Consider the following 17317-nt stretch of genomic DNA (forward strand, 5'->3'; position numbering starts at 1 on the left):
AATAAAACCTCCACATAAAACTTTTTACAAACCACAACAAAATTATTTGCAGCCTTATCCGCTGGAGCTATGACGTATCTATCATGCAGATCCTGAATATCTTTCCGAACACTCGGCTTGTTCAACACTGGTTTAGACCAACCCAGTGAAAGCAAGCCCCGACTACTAAAAAACTTAATGCTATCTTCCAGGACTTCCAAAACTCTGTTAAACCATGCATTGAAACTGTTTACAGAAAACTTAAACTTGGTGCACATTCTGTTAACAAAATTAGAGACAGAATCTACGATTGAAGACCTAATGCAGCTCCAAGGTCGAGTATATAATATATGCTTGTACTCGGCTTGTTCAACACTGGTTTAGACCAACCCAGTGAAAGCAAGCCCCGACTACTAAAAAACTTAATCCTATCTTCCAGGACTTCCAAAACTCTGTTAAACCATGCACTGAAACTGTTTACAGAAAACTTAAACTTGGTGCACATTCTGTTAACAAAACTAGAGACAGAATCTACGATTGAAGACCTAATGCAGCTCCAAGGTCGAGTATATAATATATGCTTGTACATATGATATATGCATATAATATAATATATATGCATATAATATATGCATATATATGTATGAGTATATAATATATGCATATAATATATACTTGTATATATGAAGCCTCTCTCTTGAGTCCTTAAACACAGTAGAATAAATAAGCAGGTGTTAGGTTTGCAAAGATTTAATACTGATTTGAGATGTCGTCTCTAACACAGTGCCTAGCGAAGGTGTTAGTGTGTGTTTGTTATTTTACTATTATAATATTGAAAATACTGAGTTTTCCGAACCCTTACCTTTGCAGTTTGGCCATGGGACATCTTTGGCTCATTCATTTTGTCGCAAGCTTGTCAATGCTGGTGATTGCCCCTGAAGTATCAAGCAACAGCACAGGTAAAATATCACCAACAGTGATCCCATGCCTTTTCTGTTCGATAAAGTATACAGATTGATTTTTGTCACTTTTTTTTCTGTTTTCTTTGGTCCTTTGATGGGAGAAGGAGAGATCACTTATTTTGTTTGCAAGAATTGTGTTCTTCTTCTTCATATGCATTAGTTTGAGTTGAGCAAACTGGTGAAATAGGCGGTCCTTAGCCATCCTAAACTGGCAGTCCTGGGCTTGCGCAGTGATTTCGGGGGGTGAGCGGGAGCAGGAGGAGGGGTGAGCGGGGAGCAGGAGGAGGGGTGAGCGGGGAGCAGGAGGAGGGGTGAGCGGCGAGCAGGAGGAGGGGTGAGCGGCGAGCAGGAGGAGGGGTGAGCGGCGAGCAGGAGGAGGGGTGAGCCGGGAGCAGGAGGGTTGAGGGGGGAGCAGGAGGGGTGAGCGGGGAGCAGGAGGAGGGGTGAGCGGCGAGCAGCAGGAGGGGTGAGTGGGGAGCAGGAGCAGGAGGAGGGGTAAGCGGGGAGCAGGAGGAGGGGTGAGCGGGAGGAAGGGGGAGGGGTGAGCGGGGAGCAGGAGGCGGTGGCAGAGCAGGAGGGGGGGGATCATGTGTTTTCCATTACCAATAAGTTTGAAGAGCGCTCGCCAAGTGGCTTAAACATTCAACGTAGCACTACAACAAAATGGATGATAAGGAACAGCTGGCTTGGCAAGTGATAGCACTGTTGCAGTGATTTATAATTCCCATCAAGGTGTTGGGGACTCCACCAAGAGTCTGTATCTGACAGTATTTGCAAGCTGCAGTGTCGGCCAGGTTTCAGGAGACCATGCCTGCGATGAAGCGCCCAATACCTGTCTGGAGACGGTTCAGATGGCACTACTGCTTGCACGGAAGGCGGTAGCCAGTAGGTAGGCATGATACTGAATTTGTTGCAATCTACCAACAGGTTGTTTCCTTCTCCACTCACTGAGTAGCCACTGTTGTCTGCCTTGCCTGTTGTTCGACTGCATGAAGTGATGAGCCACTCTGATGAAGGGCGTGCGGCTCTTGAGTCATTGTACAGGCAGTTCTCAAAGCATTATTTGATGCAGAGGGTGTGCATATTGCTCAACTGCTTTGAAGGCAGATGATGCAACAAATCCTGCCAAATGCATCCACTTTTTCTGTGTGTGCTCCTTTCCCAAGCATTATCCAATCAGAATGTTGTCTATCAGATGAGCAATATCTAATCAGATGATCGAGACGACTATTGCCGATCCAGATCAAACGCCTAGCCATGCTGGCGCTCAAAAGGGATGGTGGTGAGGCAAGCGTGGGGTTGTCCTGCCAAGACTGGGTAAGTGAAATAAACGTCCTCCATTGCCAAGCATCTTTCTAGCCAACATCTGTTCTCTTCGCCACAAAGTCGATGAGCTGAACTGCTATATTAATACTCGGCATGGCTTCAGAGACTGTTCAATGTACGGTATTCCAGAAACCTTGCTTGATTCATCCATCCCTGATGCCGCTGTACAGATCCCTGGATTCACACTTCATCGTTCTGATCATGTATTTGAATCGGTAAAAAAAGGAGCAAGGTGGTGGATTGTATTTCCTGGTGAACGATTTATGGTGTACGGACTCGAAGATTATCACTCATTTCTGCACGCCACAGTTAGAAACTCTCGACATTCGTTGACATCTTTTTACCTTCCATGTGAATTTTCTTCCTCAATCTTAACTGCTGTTTCTATACCCCCTGAAGTCAGTGCAGCATTCGCTATTAAACAGCTTTCACACTCAAAATGAAAACACAAATCCAGGAGCACGATAGTGCTGAACTGCTATATTAATACTCGGCATGGCTTCAGAGACTGTTCAATGTACGGTATTCCAGAAACCTTGCTTGATTCATCCATCCCTGATGCCGCTGTACAGATCCCTGGATTCACACTTCATCGTTCTGAAGATTCATCATTGCTGGAGATTTTAATCATACCAATTTACGGAAGGGTGCCTGTGTGTGCCCCGGTTTAGAATAGGTACACTATACCTGCATGTCGTAAGAGGTGACTAAAGGGTTGGTGTCAGGAAGGGCATCTGGCCATAAAAACATTGCCTCAAAAAGGGAACCATGATGATTGTCATGGGGCCCATAAGGCGAACCCCCACTCGAGCAGGGAAAATGGCCTTAAAAAGGGCTGTTTTTTTTTTTTGTAATTTACGGAAGGGATTGTCAAAATTATATCACCATGTTACTTGTAACACGCGAAAGGACATGCTTTTGGATTATTGCTACAGGACGATCAAGTATGCATATCGTTCTCTGTAGCATGCCCCACTCGGTGATGCGGACCACAACATGATCCATCTTGTCCCTGCTTACTGGCAACAACTGAAGCGCCAGAAGTCCATGAAATGAGATCGGTGCCACAATGGACCCCAAATGCTATTGAGAGCTTGCGTGGTTGCTTTACATACACGGATTGGAGCATCTTCACGGAGAGTGCCACTGACATCGATGATTGATCTGACATCATCTTGGACTACATAAAATTCTGCGAGTAAATTTGATTCCCAACAAAAAACCCTGGTTAAATAATTCAAAGCAAAGTCTGTGCCAAGGAAGACTCGTTTAGATCAGGAAATGATGCATAGTACAAGAAAGCCAAGCACGAGTTACGCAAGGCCATCAAAGATGGCAAAAAAAAACTGGAGGAGAACATAATGAGTGTGTCAGGGTCTCCACTCAAATCATAGTAGGGTCATTTGCTTGGAATCCGTGACCATTTTGTTCCTACCTTTTTCTCTCGATGGATTTGACAACCTGAACCATTTTAAAGGAAAACTAGAACGGGCACTCGGTAGAGCGCATACCTTCGCCGCAGCTACTGTTCTGTACTTGGCATGGGAGTGTAGGGAACAGAACAACAAAAATACGATTTTGACCTTTTCGTGACCTTGACCTTGACCTTTGACCCGATTGCTCCCAAAATCTAATCAAATGTGTCCCGTATAATAACCAATCATCCCACCAAATTTCATGCAATTCGGTTGAATACTTTTTGAGTTATGCGAATAACATACACACACACACACAGACATACAAATAAATACACAGCGATCAAAACATAACCTTCCGCTTTTGCGAAGGTAATTAGCTCCTATGCCCCTCTGAAAAATGATGGCTAACTCTGCTAGAGCCCAATATTCAAAATGGCCACCAACGCCATCTTGAAAAACATGAAATGTAATATCTCTGGCATCAGATGAGCTACAAGGACAAATGAGGTGTCCCTTTTCACTAATTCTGGCATTACAAATCCACTGGAATGGTTATTGTAGAGTTTAGGGATCATTCTGACCTCTAAATCCAAGGTGGCCGCCAACACCATCTTGAAAAACATGAAATGTAATATTGTAGCGACCCATGGGTTCCCCAAGCGAGACCAGCAGCAGAATCTCCTTGCTCCAGCCGGTGACGTCACCGGCGGGGAACCGCGGCGCCGGGGTGGCTGGTCACGTGACCACCAAAGCGTGCCGCGCGTGCGGTTATAATCCTTTACACCTGTCGGTCACGTGACCACCGAAGCACGCCTCGCCTGAGAGGCGTGGCTTTCGGTTTCGGTTATGTTTTCTGGTTGTGATATATATGCAGCCCGATAAACGGGCTTTTTAGAGTTCCCGAGTTGGTTTTTACAATAAATATCTTCTCGGACGAGTTTGTGTCTTGCCCGTCATTTTGTCCGTCTCATGCTGGAGCACGGGCTCCTTCAATATCTCTGGCACAAGATAAGCTAGATGGGCATGTGAGTTGTTTTCCACTAATTTTAGCATATCTAATATTACTTTTTATATTATTTCAGATGCATCGCATGCCCACGATACGGCGAAGTGGGGAAAAAAATCTAGTGTATATCTAATATTACTTTTGTACTGTTTCAGATGCATCGCATGCCCATCTGATGAAAATCGCAGACTTGTGAAGTGACCGAAATAATGGATAATAGAAGAGAGAGTGAAGAGTTACCAGACAAGACATTAAATGAATACGAGTGCATTTTACTCTGTGGTAAGCCATGTACCGCAGATGATCGTTTGGAAAACATTACACCTGAGAAGTGGGCATCCATCCGGGAAAAGTCTTTACAATGGAAAGAACTTGATAAGTTTCAACATATACATGAAAATGTGGATTGGGAGAAGGGACCAAAGGGTCACCACATGCATAGCACTTGTTACGCATCATTATCCAGCAAGCGCAAGCTCTCTCAAGCCAAAAAACGCAAACACAAATCCGAGGAACGTCTTGAAAGAGATGAAGCATCAGATCAACAAGACCCTTCCCAGAGGCCAGTGCACCTAAAAGGCTCCGCTCCAATATGGGTGTCCTTCACGATAAGACTCTTTGTGTGTGGTGCATGAAAGGGGCATACAAGAGGTGATCGTGACAAGCATATTTTACTCCTATCAACAGTAGATGCCTGGACTAAATTCAAGTTACATACTGTCCGTCTGGAAGATGAGGTCATGAGATTGAGACTTGACACTCTGATTGCATCCATCCCAGATAGTCAAACAGCATTTGGGTTGGAAATCCGCTACCATCGTGCGTGCTGGCGCAAATATCTAAGCGACCACAAGCCCCTTTCAGATGAAAGCACTCAACATCTGCAGCGTGTAAACCTCCGAGAGGCCCAATCTCTCTTCTTTCATCATATTCGTCAAGTCATCTTCAAAGACCATGAAATTCACACACTGCAAGGCCTGCTGCAGGACTATAAGCGCATTATCTCAAATCACAGACATAACTCAGTAGTAAAATCCAGCTACTTAAAGGAAATTCTCGTCAATGAATTTGGGGAAGACATCGGATTTCATGAACACATTCAAAAGAATGTGAGTGAACTGGTATATGATACAACAGCAGCAGGTACATACATCGAGGCGGCAATATCTTCATTGGGTGTCAGCAATGATCAGTTGGTGATGAATGTTGCGGCACGACTCAAAGAGCAAGTCATCAGGACAAATACTATTCCCTGGCTCCCATATATACACGAGTTGGAGAGAGAAGAAGACCTCAGTGAGCTCCTGCTGAAGCTGCTCACATGACTGAAACACCCAAATAAGTCTGCAATTGATGACAGTCCATCCGTCCGATCGATTGCATCTATCCTCTCAAGCTACATCACTGGAAAACGCACTGCATTTGAGATAAATATCTCTGTCTTGCTACATGGACTGACCAAGAGTAGGGAGATAGTCGACATAATGCACAAAGATGGACTGGGCATCAGTTACAATGACGTACTTATGCTGCGAGATTTTTGGGTGGTCAATGACCTCAAGTGCTCATCTGATTGCCCCTTCGAACTAGCTGAGGGTAAGCCTGCTATCGCTATAGTCGACAACGATGACTTCAAGAGCGACACACTGACCGGTGCTGGCCAGTCACACCGCACTAATGTCATGTTTGTGCAGCCTGAATCATTTGATACAGAACTTCCTTCCGAGAATCACGAGGATAGACCAGTTCCCGGTGCCAACTTTGCATCAAACCTCTCGACAATTCTCAAAGAGCTCGGAAGTGAAATGCAAAAAGTCAACCCATACAAGACGGCGAAGCATGGGGAACCACCTCTCAGGAAGCCACCAGCTGATCAAAGTACTCCTCCTCCTGACACATTGGTGCAAAGAATTCGTGGTGTGATCCATGCATTGGTCAGGGCGCAAGATGACCGAACGAGACCTAAGCCAGAAGAACAGACTGTGCCTGGGTTTTCAGGGTTTCACACCAGCATGTCAAATGCAGATGAGAAGAGTCGAGCAATACACCACATGACCTATCCCAACCCACCCAGTAAGACAATTCTCAATGATGTGATGTGTAAGCTTGCAAAATCAATCGAAGAAAAAAAGATGCCTTTTGCAATAATTGTTGGTGATCATCCTGTCTACGTGCTCATGCTAGAGTTGAAAAGTGAGAATGCTGAGCTGTTCAGCAAAATATTACCATTCATGGCACCCTTCCACATCCAAATGTCGTTCATTTACACTATATACAAGAGGTTTAAGGGATCTGGCATCTCAGATGTGTTGGTGGCAGCTGGTGTTATAGCAGACGGGTCTGTTGATCAGGCCCTTCGTGGAAAACATGTTAAGCGTGGGGTTCGCTGCTTGCGACTATTCTACGAGACTCTGGTCCACCATGTCATAGACAAGCGTTTGGAAGATTCCCCTCTATCTGAAGAAGTAAAGGCATCCCTTGCCAAGCTTCAACATCCGATTGATGCACAGGAACTTGCAGATGAACATGCACAGCTAGAGAGAAATGCTGAGCTGAAGGACCTCGTTGATGCTCTCTTCAAGGACTTTGAGGGTGCCCCACAAGTAGAATACTGGATGTCATTCATGGAAATGGTTGAGGTTCTAACTCAAAATATCCATGCAATCAGAACAAGCAACTGGACTGAGTTCAAGTCCTCACTCAAGCTCATGCTTCCTTTGATGCAAATCTATGATAATAACAACTATGGTCGGCATCTCCCCGATTTCACCGCAGTGCTTGATACCCTTCCTGTCGATCAGGCTGCATTCATGGAGAGTGGTATGTTTGCACAGTCAATGACAGGAAAACCATATTCGTGTGTCGCCCTCGACATATGGATAGAGTCAACAATGAATAAGGGCTCTAAGCTGAAGTCTGGTTGGTTGGCCATTCTGAACAATGAAAAGCAGCTCCTTTCAAACACTCGGAATGTGAATAACATCAATCGGGTGAGAACAAAGGTCCATCGCCATGCTAATCGCAAGAAACAAGGAAAAGGGAAGCATGCTGATTGCTCGTCGAGTAAAATGAAGAAGGATGAACAAGCAGTACAGGATATAAGCGCATGTCTCACTGAATTCAAGTGTGATCCATTTGACCATACAAACAAGACACTTCGATCCCTACAGTCAGGAATCCCAGCCTCAGACGCTCTCGCTGCCGACTTGAAATCGGCAAAGGAGGATGGCACAAGCAAACTGAAGCAGTTCTTGAATGAGAGAGTGTATTCCAAGACCAAGTCTCTCAACGACAGAGTTCCCCATAGCAAGCGTTTGAACTTTTCAACTCAGGAATTGAAGAAAGCAGATGGTGAGAACCTGAAGGGAAAGACTGAGGAAATGGAGCGTAATGCCTTGGCCTCTGTTCTCGGACTGGTTGAAACGAGTGGTGCCCTCAAACTTCAAGAAGTCCTGCAACATCGTGTTACAGCCGAGTGCCTTTCCATCTTCAACGTCAATGGAACCATCCGTAAGGCACAGAAAAGCAAGCTTCAACAAAAACTAACTATGACTGTCATTTCAGAGCCTGATGTATACACGTCTATTATTGATATGGGCCTCATCTGGTGCCTAACAACTCCTACCATAGAAGACAGAGAGAAGGGAGACGGTACCAAGTATACCTGGGGAGATTATGCAGAGAAGTTGGTGCACTTCGTTCTAACGAGAGACAAGCATGCTGAGCGCATCATTTGCGTCAATGATTCATATGATCAGAATTACACGATCAAGGACAGTGAGAGAATACTGCGCCAAAAAAACCTGCCAATCAACAATGTCTTCATGAAGACAGAAGATACATTTCCTTCTAGTAAAGTTTTCCATGCTCTCCTGGGTAAACCTGAGAACAAAATCCGCCTTCAGGCATTTCTTCAAACGGAATTCCAGAGAACAGCTGCGACAACTAGCACCGAGATCATCTGCTGTGTAGTTGGCAGCACTGCAAAGAATCTCACCACAGGCAAGCTTGTGCCAGAGCTCACATGCTCCCATGCAGAGGCAGATACGGCAATGCTCACCATACAGCAGCTGTCGTTCTTGACACAGAGGACACAGACAACTACGTGCAAGTGGCATATATTGCTCAGAAGACAACAGGAATCCTGTGTGTGAAACGCAAACATCAGCTTATCGATGCCCGATGTTTGTGCAGTGAGGCAATGGCTGCATCCATCATACAACTTCATGTCCTCACTGGGTGTGACCACAACTCTGGCTTCTATGGAGCAAGCAAGAAGCTCATCGCAGATCGTCTGGAGAAGTCTAAAGAGGCACACGACTTGCTAGCAGCATGTGGTACACAGCTCCCAGTCACAGAACAGGTCATCAGTGATTTGGAGCGGTTTGTCATTCGATATGTCTATGGTGATACCAAAAGCAAGACCCTGGGAGATGCGAGGGCAGCGAAGTGGAGAGCTCAGAAGAAAAAAAGCACTATCCGACTTGTGCCTGACTTGGACAGTCTCCGTCCACACTTGGAGCGTGCAAACTATCTTGCATATTTGCAAAAGCATTACCAGCTCCAAAGTCACCCCTCACCGATCGGCCATGGATGGCATCTTGTAAATGGCCTATGTCTGCCTGTCCGTTCAACCCAGCCCCCACTTCCCCCATGCATACCACTACCTACAAATCCGCAGGCAGAGAACAACAGTGATGATAGCAGCGAAAGTGAGGACAGTGATTCTGATAGTGGCTCATACAGTGAATCATGTAGTGACAGTGAAGTGGCAGATTAGTATGTACAATTAGTATGTAGTTTAGAATGAGTAAGTGTCATGCAAACATTAGTGGAAAAAAAAACCTCATTCTTACTTCTAGTGCATCTCATTCATGTTTTTCAAGATGGCGTTGGTGGCCATTTTGAATATTGGGCTCTAGCAGAGTTAGCCGTCATTTTTCAGAGGGGCATAGGAGCTAATTTTCCTTTAAAATGGTTCAGGTTGTCAAATCCATCGAGAGAAAAAGGTAGGAACAAAATGGTCACGGATTCCAAGCAAATGACCCTACTATCACCGATTAGAAGCTGAAGTTTAAATCTCCAACAAATGACGATGACGCATTTCCCGGCAAACTGAATAATTTTGATCGCCTCGTGAGCACAGCACCAACCACAGAGGAAGCTTTTGTGATCTCAGAAAATGACACTCGACACCTTCTGATGAACTTGAAGGTCAGAAAATCGATTGGTTCGGTGTTGCGCTGATGAACTGTCACCCATTCTAATTTTTTCTTTTCAACTGGTTACTTCATCTTTGTAAAATTACCCATGTTTTGAAAAAGTCCATCATTATCTGAGTCCACCTGAGCTCCTCACCACATACAAGGCTTTCATCCGCAGCTCAATGGAATACTGCTCTCCCCTCTGGGCTGGTGTTCCTGCCTCACACCTAGCTCGTCTTCACGCTGTTGAAACCAAAGCATTCAGAATCATTGGAATCTCCCGCGATGAAGCTAACTCCAAGGGCCTCTCACTCACTCACCGCAGGCAGGTTGGTGGTCTTTCCATCTTCTACCGACTCCTCTCTGGCCTCCCCCCCCCCCCCCCCCCAGCTCTCTCTGGGCTCTGTCCCGCAAATATTCCTGCAGGTCGCACAAGATCTGCCTGCAACCCTCTTATGGTCAAACTGCCAAAATCAAGACTCTCTGCTCACCTTCACTCCTTCATTCCTCTTTTCTCCCGCCTCTGGAACAAACTCCCTCACTCTCTTCAATCCCACTCCACCCTCCAGGTCTTTAAAACAGCTGTTCACCACCATCTCTTATCTTCCCCCATCCAAAACCTTGATCTTTTCTACCCCCGCTAATTTCACCCCAATTCCACTTTTTTGAAATACCAACTTTTGTCCTGGAAGTCCTTGGTGTCCTTGTGTTTTATACTTCTCCCTCCACCCCCCCCCCCCCTTCCCATGCCTCCTCCCCCCAAGCCCTCTCCCTTCCACACATCTCCCTGCTCTCAAATGTTGTGTTTGTGTGCTTCCCCTTCTCTCCCCATCTTGTTTTCCGCTCCCTCTTTTTGTGTGTTTTGTTTGTCTGGTTGATTTGTTTGTGAAGTAAATGTTAGCTCTTTCACGAGCCTCGATTCAGTATACAAAAAAAAAAAAAAAAATCCCTGTGCTAAAATGTTCCCCAGTGAGTTGCCTAAATGATTAATTATAGATTACATCCATCAAGATGAAATCTTTCAAACGTCTCGTTTTACTGTACCTGAAATCTGTTCTTCCTGCTTCACTTGACCCATATCAGTTTGCCTATCACTGCAATCGTTCAGTTGATGATGCTGTTTCACTCACTCTCCATCACATGTTAAACCATCTAGATAAACGTACATCTTCCTATGCTGAGTTACTTTTCTTCGATTTTAGTTCTGCATTTAATACCATTGCACCAAACAAACTCCATTTTAAACTCTATGCACCTGGTCTTGATGGTTCGAAATTTGTAAAAAAAAAAAAAAATCTAGATTTTGCATTTTCTTTTAGACAGACCACAGGTGGTCAATTGGTTCGAAAATTTCTCAATCACCCTGAACACCAGAGCACCCAAGGGCTGTGTTTTATTCATTGTTCACTCATGATTGTGTCGCATCATCTGATAGTTTTGGTGGTGAAATTTGCAGACGACACGACCATTGCTGGCCTGATTCTCAACAGTGATGAAAGTTATGACCGTAATCAAGTCGAAAAACTAGTGGAATGGTGTTCTTTAAAACATCTCCAACTCAATGTCATAAAGACAAAGGAGATTATTGTTGACTTCCAGAAAAAACAAAACTCCTATTTCAACCTCCCAAACTCCCAAACCCTCCAATTTGAGATGTATGGTGCCGCGAAACCGCGAATGGTGGGGCATTGTTTCAATTGGCAAGAGGGGGATTGGTTCCCGAATCGCGAAAATCCACGAATGTCGAGGCAAATCCCACAAATGTCTGAAAATCCGCGAATGTCGATGAAAATCCCGCGAATGTTGATGAAAGCTCGTGAATGCATGCTGTGCCATTGTTTTTTAATGGGTTAAAGGGAGACAGCTAATTGTAGCCTACTAATAGATACGATGGAGTGTTTTCATTCTGTACAGTAACTCGTGGGGATGTTGTGTTATGCAGCTGTTTACCATGTAGAGGAATGAGGAATGTTTACCGTGTGAACGGTGGGATATCATGTGAAGCTATTCACATGGTAAACATACACAGTCATCGCCAAAAATATTGGCACCCTTGCGCACTTTTTTCAAATAATGCACCATTTCTTCCAGAAAATTGTTGAAATTAAAAAATATTTTGGTATCCACATATGTATTTCTTTGGTTTGCAGTGGAACAAAACAAAACAAGACCAAAAGTCTAACAGCGGCGTAGCCGGGCTTGTAAAATATTATAAACCACAAACACGCATGATTAGCTTTTTAAACAGTCGCTAATGCTGTTTATAACATTAAACAAATAAATTTGGAGGAATCCAGACATCCATTAGGTAAGTTTTTTTTTTACAGAACTGAGCAAAGATCTACTGTAATTTTATATACCCCACAAGGGTTGGAGGTGTGCTCATTTACCAAGCAGCCAGCTGGCGCTTGCCAAGCCAGCCGTTCCTTAAGGGTTTTGAATGGAGTGCTTGCTCGAATGCTTTAACCACTTGGCGATCTCTCCACAAGAAACTTGGTAAATGAACACACACCCCATGTTCTTGAGACCCGATCATAGAGAGACTGTAATCTATATACCCCAAAGTGGAATGACCTTTCCTGCCGCTCTCGAAGTGAGCGGGTGTTTACGCCGTAATGACATCATATACGTAATGACGTAGCATGACGGCCGGACACATAACTTACTCTACTTTAATATACAGACATGGCATTTAATGTGGAATTTTTTTTTTTCATGACTTGGGTTTACTTTCTTAACTCAGGATATCAATCTGGCGAGTTTATTTTACACTTTGGTGATTTATTTGTTAAAAGAACCATGTCACTGATTGTCTGTCGCAGCAAGAAGTCAACAACAGGATTATATCACAGGTGGCGTGGCAAAATGTACGAACAGGTGCATTTGACGATTGGCTTCACAGTCGGGTATACAAGGGTTATCGCATTCTGTATTAGTGGAAAACAACTGCTGCACATCTCCAAAAGTTATTGCCGCTTCCTCTGGAGATGGTCCGTCAACTCGACAATGCTGTTTGTCATGGAGTGGTGGCTTTACGAAGTTACGGCATGAAACAGCGTGCTATTGCTCGGCAGTATGGCATCACTCAAGGTCAGGTGTCAAAGATCCTGAAACGAAATGCTCAGAGTGGTGTCCCTACTCCAATACCGAGGCCAGGACGTCCCCGCAGAACCACAAGGAGGGATGATCGCCAGCTGCACCGGTTAGTCCGCAATGGCCGTACCAAGTCAGCTAATCGGCTTAGGGCTGAGTGGCAGCAACTGACAAATGTGCCTGTATCCAGAAGGCTAGTCAACCAACGACTGGTTCAAGCAGGCTATCGTGCCAGGCGTCCCCTGAGAAAGCCACGCCTGACCAGACAACACCGCCAGCGCCGATTGCAGTGGGCCAGAGAGCACCGTCAATGGCAGTCAGGACACTGGAATCACATGATCTTCAGTGACGAGTCTAGATTTCTGGTCTATCGTCAAAATGGCCACGTCCGAGTGCGCAGACAAGTGCATGAAGCCTACAACAAAGATTGTATAGTGCCAAGAGTCCAAGCTGGAGGTGGTGGGGTGACCGTTTGGGCTGCTTTTCATGCAGGGGGCAAAACTGACCTGGTTGTTCTGAATGGAAACCTGAACCAGTTCAAGTACAGGGCCATTCTGGAAGAAACATTGCTTCCATTTGCTCGTGCAGCCTTTCGAGGAAACTTTGTCTTCCAAGATGACAATGCATGGCCTTATCGTGCTCGCATGATCCAACACTTTCTTGCTGACCGTGGTGTAGAGCATATGGAGTGGCCTGCCATCTCCCCGGATATGAATCCGATAGAGAACTTGTGGGCAGAATTAACGCGTCAAATCGACCACTTGGACCAGCAGGCGACCTCTGTGCGTGAATTGCAGCAGGCTATTGTCACTGCATGGCAAGCGATTCCTGTCCAAACCGTGGCAAATCTCGTGAACAGCATGCCTCAACGTGTACGTGCTCTCCTGAATGCTCGTGGGGGTTACACGAAGTACTGAACTGTAATTTTACTGTCCGTAATCCCAGTCGTAATTTAACTTTTGTTTTTGTTTAAAAAAATTTGGCTAATGTGCAAAATAAAGAGATACTTCTGGAAAACGTACAGAAGTTTAACACGGTACTGTCCATGAATTGAGTTCGATATCGGTTTACATCACTTTCAAGGATCAATTTATTTGTTTCGAAATGTCAAATGTGGTTTTTGTTTCTTGTAAAGGTCGCATGAACAAAATCTAGAATAATTTCAACATAATTCCAATGAACTTTTGGTTCTAAGACATCTTGAAAAGTAAGTTCACCCCCACAAAAAAAATGTTGCATATTAAATGCCAAGTCTGTATATAAGATATATATTTAACCTCCAGTGGTGTTGCAGTGACGATAAAGGGATTAGTGTTACGATTAGATTTACTATAACAATAACGTTACGTTATTTTTACGAAAATTATATTGTTTTTTTTCAACCGAGGTGAATTTCTTTCTTCCACTTTTACACCACTTCAATCCATCAACTTTCCATTCATGACATTGGGATTAAAGTGTTATATTTATATATTTACTGTAATATTATTATTGCTACGAAAATGATACGACTGAAACGATACCACTGTATTAAGAAACCTGGGTTTAATTTGTCTGAATTGGATGGTGAGTCATAACGCCTAAGGCCTATACATACCGTATTGTTGGAAGAGACGTAACGCCGATGCTTTCGATATTTGACGGTCATTTTAACAATCAGTTTGTTTGTGTTTCACACTGAATGAAAAACATAAAGGTAGAGCATGGCGATTGTGATATATGACAGGTTCGACGATATGTTCAGCATGAATGGCATATAAATCAAAATGGCGGTGCGTGGATAGTCAGCCGCAGCACCGCCGTAATGACATCAGACGTAATCACATCACCCTGTCATGTGACCAGATTCTCAGCTCTGATTGGTATCTGTTTGAGGGGACATATATACATACATGTTCTAGACGACACTGCCTGATGGGCTACGCCGTAAAAAGCTTTTGAAATACTAAATCTTAGCTTATTCCACACAAAAAATCCTAAAATGGCCTGGACAATATTATTGGCACCTTTTAGAAGTTGTTCGAAATAATTACATTTCAAGCAGGTGATTCTCCTTTACTTTGGATTTGAACTCACCTGTGGTGAGTTGCAGGTGCCTGCAATATAAAAATCACTCATTCAAGCAGTGTGAAAGGAGAAAATGAGTCGCTCTGCTGTTTTGTGTCACTATGTGTACCACAATGAGCATGGAGAAAAGAAAGAATACCAGAGAATTGTCTGAGGAGGTCAGACACAAGATTGTAGCCAAGCATGGACAATCTTAAGGCTCCAAGTCCATCTCCAGAGACCTTGAAGTTCCTGTGTCCACCGTATGTAATGTTATCAGGAAGTTTAAGGCCCGTGGCACTGTAAGCCAACCTCCCTGGAAGTGGCCGCAAGAGAAAACTTGATCGTCGTTTGCAGCGAAGGATTGTTCGAATGGTGGAGAAAGCACCTCGATCAACTGCCAAACAAATTCAAGCTGACCTTCAGACACAAGGTACGACAGTTTCAACTCGCACCATCCGTCGCCAACTCGATGAAAGGGGGTTCTATGTAGTTGACCCAGGAGGACCCCACTGCTATGAAAGCTCGACTGGAGTTTTCCCAAAACCCACCTGAACAAGCCAAAATCCTTCTGGGAGAATGTCCTGTAGACAGATGAGACTAAATTAGAGCTTTTTCGTAAAGCACATTGTCTCTATGTTTGCAGAAAACAATATGTTTTGTGCATTTCTTTATATTTTCTGACTTAAAAGGATATATTAAGTTCTGAATAAAATCAAAGGTTCTGTAATATTAATAGGGAAATAAAAAATTGCGGAGACCAAATACTTTTGTCAATTTCAACTTATTTTGGAGAAAATTGTGAGTTATTTGAAAAAAGTGCAAGGGTGCCAATATTTTTGGCCGTGTGTGTGTGTGTGTGTGTGTGTGTGTGTGTGTGTGTGTGTGTGTGTGTGTGTGTGTGTGTGTGTGTGTGTGTGTGTGTGTGTGTGTGTGTGTGTGTGTGTGTGTGTGTGTGTGTTATGTCTGGTGGGGTAGTGATATGTAGAGCAGATAGAGCTGAGTAGGTACATGCTACGAGGTGTCGCGGTAAGGAATCTGACCCTGTAATAAGTTCTTCATGTGTAGGCGTTTTGTCGGGTGAGTATACTTGTGAATCTACCAGGAAGTTCGTGTGTTAAGTAGAGTTGGGGATTAAAGAGTAGCGCCCCTGTGTGTCCTCACCTGGTTAGCCAAACCCTTGTCCCTTTTGGCACTGCACACCACAGACATTCCGACAAGTCCTTAGTGCAACACTAAATAGTGCTCCCCCCCCCCACCTGACATGACTTAGGCAGGAAACCAGGCCAGGACACCACCACATGGCCGCCGCCATTTACACCTCCGACAGGCCTATCCACCTTGAGTACCACACGCTATGACCAAGGAACAGAGAACGAGTGTTGGGGTGGCGCGGTAGGAAGGGGCCTGAGCGAGCCAACGAGTCAGTGGAGGAGACTGATTGGTTAGCAGCACGCCAAGGCTGACGTCACCGCCGCGGAGTGATACGAGGGACGGGAGGACTTTGGTTCGAGTGAGTGAGTTGCGCAGCACGAGTTGGTTCGCGGTAGTTGGTTCGAAGGACGAGAGTGAGGGAGTTGGCCGAGAGTTGGTTCAGAGCAGTTGCTTCTGGCAGTGAGTCTTGAGACGCGCTGGAGTGCACGCAGTTGGCAAGCAGGGTTGAGCTGGTTGGCGCGTGAGCAGAAGAGGAGTTCGCAGCACGAGTTAGCCCGAGTTGGGCTACGGTGTAGCCCGAGTGGAGTTCGCTTGCTTTTGACCTCGCTTGGAGCCACTAGCCTGCGTTGGACGCGTGGTGCTTTTCCTGCTTTGGGGCCTCGTGTGTGAATGGAGTGGGCGTTGGCTCGGGCCTTCGCGTTGCTGTGGTGCTTGGAGCGAGGCCTGGTGGTGCTCGGAGGTGGTCGGAGAGGGCCGCGTGGGACGCCGAACGGGGCCGTGTTGGACGGCAAACAACGCAAGACGACAGATGAGATAAGGCCGCATCCGCGATTACATTTTACACGACGAGACCATTATTTTCCTTTAATCCATCCCCCCGTCTGTATTTGTTGAGTCTGGTATCCGGGATCCCGAATATAGGATTTCGGATATTTTATTACCGGCGCATGCATTTTCCTGTCCTTGCTTTTATTTTGAATAAACCCTTGTATTATTTTTGTATATATTCCTCAACGCAGTTTTCCGTGTGCTTTATTTAATTTGCAGCAGCATTGGAGACGCCCCGAAAACAGGTAAGGCTGCAGGGGTCTCGCTGCTCCCCTCCATCCCGCGCACCTTGGTGTAGCT

General features: G+C 45.0%; 1 protein-coding gene across 7 annotated transcripts in view; it reads left to right on the forward strand.

The window, feature by feature from the left end:
- Positions 1–17317, forward strand: part of PTPRA (protein tyrosine phosphatase receptor type A) — a 221923-nt gene that overhangs the window by 100874 nt on the left and 103732 nt on the right. For 6 of the 7 annotated variants that reach the window (XM_078772136.1, XM_068106528.2, XM_068106531.2 and 3 more), the window contains exon 3: positions 850–938. In XM_078772136.1, the coding sequence (XP_078628262.1) occupies positions 857–938 (82 nt within the window). In that variant the 5' untranslated portion in view covers positions 850–856. Of the gene's footprint in view, positions 1–849; positions 939–4846; positions 4974–17317 lie in introns of all 7 variants that reach the window. The other variant, XM_078772135.1, reaches the window with a different exon arrangement.

Source organism: Myxine glutinosa, chromosome 2, assembly GCF_964187855.1.
Source record: "Myxine glutinosa chromosome 2, kmMyxGlut1.1, whole genome shotgun sequence".
NCBI classification, from domain to species: domain Eukaryota; kingdom Metazoa; phylum Chordata; class Myxini; order Myxiniformes; family Myxinidae; genus Myxine; species Myxine glutinosa.